At 44.1% G+C, this 10,501-nt stretch overlaps 1 protein-coding gene across 1 annotated transcript in view; it reads right to left on the reverse strand.

Annotated features, from left to right (window-relative positions):
- Positions 1–6: 6 nt before the first annotated feature.
- The window catches only part of LOC116823991 (histo-blood group ABO system transferase-like), a 53,287-nt gene continuing 42,792 nt past the window's right edge, over positions 7–10,501 (reverse strand). Inside the window, 2 exon segments of the mRNA XM_075060436.1 lie at positions 7–747; positions 750–829. Coding sequence (XP_074916537.1) covers positions 146–747; positions 750–829 — 682 coding nt within the window. The 3' untranslated portion in view covers positions 7–145.

Genomic DNA, 10,501 nt, shown 5'->3' on the forward strand with positions numbered 1-10,501 from the left:
TGCAAACCATTCCCATATCCAGAAATACTGGGGATGTCATAAAAAGTTATGGAGCTTTACCAATTGTTTTGTATATTTTCATCAACCGAGGAAACCTACAATATCAGTTATGTTAGTTCACACTAAGACCAGTCTGAGATGAACTTCATTTATTTCTGATTGCAGCATGATTCTTTCGTACAGCAAGAAACCTTCTTTTCTTAAGGATCTCTGGCCTACCTAGATTGTCATCCCACAGGTATTCTGGAGAAAGTATTTTGGTTGGTTTGTGGTAAACAAAATACTTGTTTAAGTGACTCTCTTCTTGCCAGATTGCCTCAATTCCATTGGCTTTGTCCACCATGATGGCTTCATGGCATTTCTTGGTCAGCTTGTAAACCTCCATTACTGTTCCTCCAAAAATGGATCCCATATAGTAGAAGTCACCCTCATCGCTGGGCACATAAGCTTGAGAAGCAGGTCGACGTTCATAGGTGAAAGACCGACGCTCTGCGGCGTAGAAAACTGGGTGTAGTGTGCCAAACAGGTCGCTCAGGATCTCCACTCCAACTTGGTCATTAAACCTCATGTCTACATCAACACACACAAGGTAGCTGACCTCATTAATGAACCGCTGCTGAGAGAAGTAGCTGATCATTTCCATTCGTCGCATAGAGATTTCTTGCCACCTAGGGTAGTTTTGGACTTGCAGAACCACTACGTTCCTTCCTTCTTTGAGCGCAACTTGAGGAACTTCTTCTGGTCTGTGAAAATGTAATAGTTCACCCTATGTCCAACCATAAAGTATGTCTCTGCAGTTTCTAAAAATGTCTTGAGGAAGACTACATACCTAGAAAAAAAGAAAGAAATTCTCTATTAGAAATAAAAGGCACTGTGATAGAAGACTGGAAGAAGGGGACACAGAGAGCAACAAAGTGAAAGGATCAACAAAAAGAATCTGTTTTAGTCAAAATCAGTGTTTTTAAAATATTTATTGCTAGTTTCTTGGTTAAGATTATTTCCTTCCAAATACTGACGATCATCAGTATTCATCTCTTGAGCCACATTCAGCTGTTCAGGGCATTGCACGTGACGCTCATGGACAGGGGCAGCTCCAGGCCCCAGCACGTCAAGCACGTGCTTGGGGCGGCAAGCAGTGGGGGGCGCTCTGCCGGCGCCACAAGGGCAGCAGCCAGGCTGCCTTCGGCAGCTTCCCTGCGGAGGGTCCACTGGTCCCGCGGCTTTGGCGGACCTCCCGCAGGCAAGCTGCTGAAGGCAGCCTGCCTGCCATGCTTGGGGTGGCAAAATGTCTAGAGCCGCCCCTGGTCATGGAATCCATGCTGCAGGAGCAAGTGAGGTCTTAGGTAATGCGGTGATCACGAGCGCTCTGCCCATTAACACATGTGGAAGTGCTGAGAAATGAACCATAGACACCATGTCACTCTGTCCCTCCCAAACAGCCAGGAAGGGAGTCTACCTGGGAAGGATGAAGAGCTGACCTGTACCCTGCCTGCATTTGAACCTGTGGCTCTAGGGACTTTCAAAGCAATATACTGGTCATCTCCTGAGAAATACTGAATATCTTTAACTCCATTAACTTCAGTGAGGGAGAAGGGCACACAGCACTTCTCAGGATTGGGCCTATATTTCCACTTAGCCAGCCTTGCAGTGAAAATGAAAGTTTTCTCTCATGTTCACATTCCAGTTTCGTGTACCATCCAAGCAAAATGACTTGCCTGCGCAGCCCAGGTGCAGATGCACTTCAAAGGTGTTCTGCCTCGTTACCCGCTATTTCAGCTGTCCTGCAAGTAACCAGCAGGTGTAATGTGTTATAAGAGCTGCCCCCCACATAGCCAGCTATGAGCCAAGCTCTCTGGCAGCAGTTTGACATCAATGGTTGGGAAACAGCCAGGGCACTATGACCAACAGTACTTAGGATCCTCATCCTGCTAAAGTATTGGAGAGGGCCAGCAAAGGAACCTCTAGGAAAAAACCCCATCAAACCCCCTCAAGAGTAGAGAGGCCAGTTGAGGCACTACCACCTTACAGAATTCAGCTCAAACCCAACTTGGGTAAGGGGGTGTTTACAAGGTTTCATGGCAAATATCCAAGCCCCCTTCATTTCACTACGGGAGGGATCAACATGAGAGTTGTACACTGTTAGAAATTAACATCAACCTCATTTGTCATGTATATGTCTAGCCCAGAGGTGGGCAAACTACAGCCTTCGAGCCACATCCGGCCTGCAAGACCGTCTTGCCCGGCCCCTGAGCTCCTGGCTGGACGGGCTAGCCCCTGGCCCCTCCCCGCCTGTCCCCCACCCCCACAGCCTCAGCTCGCCGTGCCGTCTGCCATTCCTGCCAGGCAATGCAGGTGGTGGGGCTGTGAGCTCTTGCTACTCTGAGCAGCATGGTAAAGGGGTCGGGGGGTTGGATAAGGGGCAGGGGGGTCTCAGGGCCAGTCATGGGACAGGGAGCCGGTGGGGGGGTTGGATAGGGGTCGGGTTCCCTGGAGGCTTGTCAGGGGGTGGGGGTGTGAATAGGGGTTGGGGCAGTCAGGGGACAGGGAGAGGTTGCATGGGAAAGAGGTTATGTGGGGGTAGTCAGGGAATGGGGGAGGTTGGATGGGGTGGAGGTTCTGGGGGCGCAGTTAGGGGACGGGGAGCAGGGAGAGGTTGGATGGGGCACAGGTTATTGGGGAGTTCAGGGGATGGGGATGGGGAACAGTGGGGGTTGGGAGTCCTTAAGATATTATTGGGAAGAAACCCTAATTCATATTGATTCTGGGGCAGTTACAAACCATTATGCCAGTATAAATGTTAGGGGGGGTGTTATGTTGCTTGGGGTTTTGTCTTTCAAAGTCCTGATTACATGTAATCATTATTAATCCCATTAAACTTTTCACAAGAGTAGAAATATTCTACCCAGTATCCTCAACAAATTCAAACTTCAGTTCTTTCATTCCATTTTCCCAAATTGGCCCTATATTTTCAAAATGGACCTGCTATTCTTTGCTTCCTATCCTATTTGTTGTGTCTCATTGCAGCAACTTTTCAATGTTGTACATCATCTCAGTGGTGGCCAAATCAGCCTTGCAAAATTGTTATAAATATTTATCAGCCCAGCTACTTGTCCGTTCTTAACAGGATCATAATAAAATAATCAAGATATTTTACTATACTTTGATCTGGAGTCCCTTTGACCTTTAGCCAAACGTTTTGCAAAAAAATTCAGTTGGGAGGCAATAGCACTTATAAACACTGGCTGAACCTATGCTCCATGACTAACAGGATGTGATCATAGCAGGCACAGCCTTTGGAAAACAATAATGTTATTAAGTAGTTCCTTAATCTGTGCTTGCATAACTTGGTGCTTCACAAACCACGCAAGTATTTTCCTTCATTTACAAATCAAATAAAGCATTGCTCAGCATGAAAGTCAAGTTCTTCCTTTGTAAGAAAGACTCTTGAAGGATGTCTCTCTGTGCCCAGTTACGTGGTTGTATTTCTAAATATTCCACCTCAAGTAGAATGATAACAGTGTAGAGAAGATAAAGACCACCTATTGTGAAGTCAACAGAGCTTAAGGTCAAAAACTTTGTTCCCAGAGCAAAGGGAAAAGAGGAGGGGACATCACTCAACTTCCATAGTTGCCAATCCCTCCAGTCCCCCTCCCTCTGCTACACACAACAAGCAGCTTAATTTGACCCTTTCTCACAGCTCCCAGATCCTCCTAATTTCCTCCTCCACCACACTGGAAAAGCCCTGTCCTTTCTCTGTCACTGAAATGTGTTTTAAGTCAATCAGCAATCTTCCAACACAATTCCTGCTTGGGAGGGTAAGGTGAATAAGGGATACACCATCACTACACAAAAAATAAGTTCCCCCATCTCCTCACTGGTTATACATCACCTTTCATACCTAACGTATAGTTATGTAATTAACCCATACTCACTTTTTGATAGCAAACACTGACAGTCCAACAGTGACATTCCTTTGTCGGAATTCCTCATTCAGGATCTCGGAGTTATAGGTCCCTTCCCAAACTATTGGAGCAAACCATGGAGTCATCATAAGGACGTCACTTCTCCTATGGAAGAGGAAGTTTTCTTTAGAATCACACTATAGAAGTAAGAAATACGGAGGCAGTTACCTTCCCTGCATATAAACATTACCAGAGCCATGTGTTAAAAGTTCAAAAAGATAACAGCTATAAAGGATATACAACTCCATGAAGTCACAAGACATGGTGCAGTAAGGCTATATAATGTATCAGGTTATTGGATATATCAACTAATTAATGTTTGCACTGCACGAGCATCTACCCAGCATGTCTGAGGTCTGTAACTGAACACAACATTCTGGCTTGTATTTTGTATAAAGACCCAAGTGTTTCTGAGATTTTGTATGCCTAAGTTAACACAGAGCAAGACAAGTTCAAATCCTTAAGGAAGTTTCTTGGTCGGATTTTAGTCAATTAACTTTAGTTATATTTTAGATGTAACAAAACACTTATTTTTAGTTTTACTTACGATGGCTTTAGAATCTGTAGCTTTGTGTAAATCATCCTAAACAGTAGGAAAACAAAAATGATTTCAAGTTAAGGAAAGATTTCCATAGCTCTTTAAAAAATCCTTGTCGACTTTACAGACAGATAAAAGATTCCCACCAATCAGCTCCATTGAGAACTCAGTGACCTATACTCAGAACTCCAAAGGAAAGGGTTTTAGCTTTACTGTACCTCTGGTGTCTTGAGTTTAAATCCTGGTTCAAGTCACATATGAACATAAATTTAGTGGTGTCTCTCTAGTCCCTAATATTGGTCCACATCACAAAACCTCTGTGCAGTGCAGGGCCACCCAGAGGATTCAGGGGGCCTGAGGCAAAGCAATTTTGGGGGCCTCTTCCATAAAAAAAATGTTGCAATACTACAGAATACTTTATTCTCGTGGGGGCTCCTGCAGGGCCCGGGGGCAAATTGCCCCACTTCCCCCTCCCCCCCCCCCGATACAGTGTGGCTTGATTGACAATCTATGCTTATGAGATGCCCAGAGGGAGACATTAAAAGTCAGGAATGAGATGCATTAGCAAAGTGGTGTGAGCACACAGGATAGGAGTAGAAAATTTTGCAGATAGGGAATGTGGAACATTGGTAGAGCAGTGTGTGGGGTCAGAACTTGAATAGTAGAGCTTCCAGGAGGTCAGAATTGAGGTGCAGACTGGTGTAACCCAAGCAATGTGAACATCCTTAGAGAGGAGGGGAATCCATGAGATCACTGCTGAGAGCTTTCAAAGATAGGTAACATCTGAGCTTGTCTAAATCTCAGTGTCATTATCCTGTATTGATGATTCATAATACAGAAATGCAATACTAAGACAGAGTACTAAAGTTTGACAACCATAGATTATCATCCTTCAGGAATACCAGAGCTCTTCTGAAAGCAGCTGAAACACTTAACTGAAACTAATGAAAAGTTCTACCTTGGTAATTCAATTTGTAGTAAATCTTCCAGGATATGGTTGCTATAGAGAAAGAACAATGGAAGTTTGGCTTACAAAAAGACAGCATTCAATAGAAAGTAATCCAAGAAATCATTGAATTAATTCCTGTTTTCCAGCATCTAAATATTCAAGAAAAAGTTCTGTCTTAATATCTTTGCATCTTGAATGTCATTGTGATCATATATCATGTTTGTTTTTTAATAGAAAGAAACCATTGGAAGTTTAGTTTACCAAAAGTACAACATTGTTAGAGCATAACTGGTTTAAAAGTAATACAAGTCCAAGGAAGACAGACCTGCAAACCTATACATGAATACTCATTATTCACACAAGTAGTCCCACTGAAGTAAATGGGAATTATCCATATGAGTAAAGGCCTCTCAAGTTAGTGTTCATAAATTAGTGATCATGAAACAGACAGTAAGTGGAATTAACAAAAGCTCCCACCTTGGTTGCTTTATATTGTGGAAGTCCTGGGTATTACTGCTACAGAAAGAAAGCATATCACATTTAGTGTTTGGTTGTTTTTTTTAACATGGCAGTCTTTAATTACACGATCACATACTATTTTTTCCACAGGACCCTGGCTCATTCAATGCTAAGGCTATATGGTGCCATATAAATTAGTTTTATATAAAGGGTGGGTGCACGCATATTGAATAGCTGCTTTCTTAATTGAGCACTAACTCTTTTCATTTCATTGCCTTTTTGAGTGGTAAGAACTGAGAATGAACTGTTTTGAAGGCTGAGAGGTCGTATGAGTTCCAAAGAAAAGCCCCTGTCAACCAATATCATTGTAAACGTATCTACAGAGCCTGTGTAAGAGGCATGTAAGTATGCACTCGAAAATTACATTTTATGATCTGTTCCTAGGGGCTAGTCACCAAGACAGATGAAACATGGTTTCTTCAGGCAAGTAATGTTTCTCCATCCGTTTGTTTACAATGTAAATTAAGGCATGTAGGATTCACAATCAGTTCAAAGGATTGTGAGAAAACTTCAAAAGAAAGAAAAGTAATAGGAAGTAGACGGGGCGTGGGACCCAATTTTGGATACACATCAAAGGTTTGCTCTAGTATATTGGGGGACAAAGAAGACACCCTGGCATCTTTCACATAGGAAGTAGATGGACACGAGACAGACAGCGGGGTCCGCTATCGGCTTGGTTGAGAACATTGGGTGAGAAACATCTTTTAGACAGGAGTTTAACTTGTTGGTGTAAGTTTAGTCTCTAGAGCAATGTTATGATTTCATTTTACATGTAACCATTTTTTGCTTGCATTCTTTACTCACTATCACTGGAAGATCTCTGTCTTTTGATCCATCTGTTCTTGTCTGGCACTATAATATATCTAAGTGCTGTGTGTTTTGCCTATAGAGTACAGTGATACAGTAAATGAAGTTAGATCTAAAGAATAAGTAATAAACTGGTGCGTACTGGTTCCATTGGAACTAGCAGGCCTGGTAATTCTGTGGGTGTGTAGTGGATAAAAGGGAATCTGGGCCACTTATCGGAATGGTCAGAAATTGGGGGTTGTGTGCGTGCCTATCCTAACAACTGTAACGAAGAGACAGGGTCTGAGGAGGCCTGGATGGCACGTGCTTGTTTTGCCAGAGCCTGGTCATTTAGACACTCAACCACACAGCAGACACATGACAAGACTTCCTCACTCTAAGGGCAGGCGATGGTGAAAGTGCCCTCACAACCTTGAAGAACTCCTGGGGACTGTCACACAACTCATTGAATTCTCTTTGTTTCTCCCTTCCTTCTAATTACCAGCAAGGGTTCCTCAGTATTTTACGGTCTTTCTGGAATGACTCCTGGCTGCTGATCACTGGCAAAGGCATCTTTTGCCTAACGGTTCGGCTGCACTGCTGGCAGGAGAACAGGAAACACTCTGGGCAGCAGCTCCTGCACAGCTTCCCTCGACTAGCAGTGCTGATACCACCTCAAAGATGCACACGCTTGCCTAAATGAAAAGCATGGTAAAAATGAGATCTCCTCCCAACACATTTAGACACCTCCTCTCCCCTCTGATTCGCTCTATTAAATTCTCACTTCTGCCAGTAACTGAATACTGCGAGCAACTCTCTTAACTCATGCGTGCAGTTTCCCACATTCTATAAAAATGTTATGACCTACAAAGGCATGTTGTGAGTCCTAAGGAATATTTTTAAAGCACTGTGAGAAACTGGTTTAAAGAACTTTGCCTTATTGCCAGATGTTATTAAGTAAATCAGCACCATACTCTAAAAAGCTGTCGTATTTTGCACAGACAGCAGAGCTGGACTTCAAGGGAACAGTACAATCAGAGGAGAAGTGGCCCACACAGGCAATATTGCTACCACATCTAGACTTCGTACATAAATTGTCAACGAGGCAATTAGGTAGAAGCCTGAAAGAGATAGGTGCTTGGAGAAACCACTGCTACAACGTATTTGACTCAGTTGGAAGCGCGAGAAGGCTCAGCAGCTGCCAAAGGCCTGTCGGTTTTCAAGTCTCTGAGGTGACGCTTCCTTCTTGCTTGTTGAAGTCTTTATTTTTTCTTTTAGGACCTGTAGGACTTCAGTGGCAAGCAAGGGGTCTTCCCCCCAGAGATCTCCACATGCTCAGTGGTGTCACTGCAAATTTAACAGAAAGTACATCTAACCCCTGGACACTTTTTGGCTCAGAGTGAATGCATCGTATTTAGTAAAGACCAAATATCTCCTTGCCTATGATGAGTAGTTAAGAGTGCTGTCTCCTTTAACGCTCCTCCTGTTTAATATTGAGTTCCAGTTACAGAACCAGGTTAAGTGACCTAGTCTTACCTGCAGCTAACATATAATACTAGCACTTCAGAAGGAACAGGACACAGAGCGCCAACCTCAGCTCCTGTTTTCCCACTTCCCTAGTAAATTATGGACTCCATGAGCTATGTGGCTCCCAAGGATCTAGGGTTGGAAGGCAAGTTGATGAACGAAAAGCCACATTCCTACTAATGACAGACAACTTGAGCACGAATATTCATGGCCATCCTAGTCCCGTTCACAAATGCTGTCCTACCCTCTGTTTGCGCAGAAGCTGGGACTGTGCAAAGGGATGGATCCACTTGAGATTTACCTGTTTCTGTTCATTCCCTCTGGGATGTGGCAACTGGCCATGTCGGAAGACAGGATACTGGGCCGATGGACCTTTGGTCTGACACACTATGGCCGTTCTTATGGTCTAGTTCCAGCACTGGTAACTGATACTCAGTTAGGGATCTTTAAATGAAATGATGGATCTGCTTCAGTTCAGTTTTAAATACCAAGGATGGCAATTCTATTCTAGCAGCCACACCCCTCACTGATACCAAGGGAGCCCGGATGATAATATTGGCCCTAATTCTTTTGTAATCAGCCAAGGTTGGGACCTTGAAGCTGTCATGCTACCCGAGGAAATCAACAGCACTGCTAATTTCCAGAGTGTAGGTCATTCAGGTGTCAGCTGCTTGAGGCTGGCAACGGCAAGCGGCAGCACGTTGGGTCTTCGTGGCAATGTCGGCGGTTTCTGGTCTCTCACTCCTCTCGAGCGAACGACCAGTCGCCAAAATTGCCGCCGAAGACTGAAGCGGCGGTGGTAGAGCCTGCGATTGCGATCACAGTTTTTTTTTTCTTCCTTTTTGCTGCTTGGGGCAGCAAAAACCCTGGAGCCAGCTCTGCTAGACGAAAGAGTGTTTCCAACAATACACTCCCAGTTTATACAGTAAAGATGGTCTTTAGGATGCAAACGCAGTTATGAATTAATGGAAACAGAATGACAATTAATTCTCTCGCACCCACTTAACACATGCTCTTGACCTTCCTGCAAGAAAGACCCAGGCTATTAACTGTCAGGAATTATCCCTAAACTGTCCTGCTGCTTAAATGAAACCCCTACAGCTCCCAGTACAAGCTGTGGGATCCATGTTTTACCAGAGGAATGCAATAGAGTAGCGGTATATACCTGTCCATCGGCAACGTTTGCTGAGGAGGCTGGAGATCACTGCTCAGGTCGCTGGTGAAGCTAGAATGACACGCCTCGCAGCAGAACTGCCTCAAGCTGACCCTCCTGGAATTAGGCATGTGGTTAATATTATATCCAGGAAGTTGGCACCTGAAGGATAAACCAGAAAGATAGGTTCCTTATCTTTCTCTCCATTCAGTCTACAGAATCAAAAACTTTATTAGGCCATTTGCTGCTTTTTTGAAATTCCCTCAAGAAAAAACGTTCAGCTAGTCTGCGTAACTTTAACCCACAACAATTGTCCACACTTGGCTGTAAAAATTATACTGACACACAATCATAATCCAGGTAAATTAATGGGTGGTGCCGCAGCTATGCATTAATAAACCACTTTGCATGCACAAGAGAATGGGCTTTTGCTTGGCCAGATTTTGACGATGTGATTTAACAGCCAAATTTGATCATTTGGCCTGAACGGAAATGGCCCCCAGAGTTATAAACAACCAAAGCACAAATATGAAAGTGCTTTAAACCACAGTGTGCAAATGCCTGGGACTATGAACAGGCATGACCCTCAATTCACTCCTAGCCTTCACATCTTCACAAACACGGTAAACGTGGCAGTTCTGCTGTGAGGGTTCCGCTGTCCTTGAGGCCTTTCAACGCAAGCTTGTTACGAAGATTTGGGGAGTGCTCCTTCATCTAGCCCTAACGCACTGGGCTCCCAGAATAAAGGCCATATAAATAGTGGATCCCAAAGACACTCTAGTTTTCTCCTCCTCCTTCTATTTAAAGGCCTATTGTCTATCACAGAAAAAAACAACCATCCCACAGCAGTGTAAAAGTGTAGCTGTTTTGTGCTCGGGCTGGAGCCCAGGCTCTGAAACCTGGCAAGAGGTGGGTCTCAGAGCCCAGGCTCCAGACCACTGGGAAATGCTCAGGACTATTTTTAACTCCAGGTAGCCCTTAAGCCATAAGGCCTCCTAAGAACTGGATGTCTCAAGTGCCAGTCATATCTGGTCTTCTTGTCTTTTCCCAGAGTCTGTTTTTTCAAG

This window comes from Chelonoidis abingdonii, chromosome 24, assembly GCF_003597395.2.
Source record: "Chelonoidis abingdonii isolate Lonesome George chromosome 24, CheloAbing_2.0, whole genome shotgun sequence".
NCBI classification, from domain to species: Eukaryota; Metazoa; Chordata; order Testudines; family Testudinidae; genus Chelonoidis; species Chelonoidis abingdonii.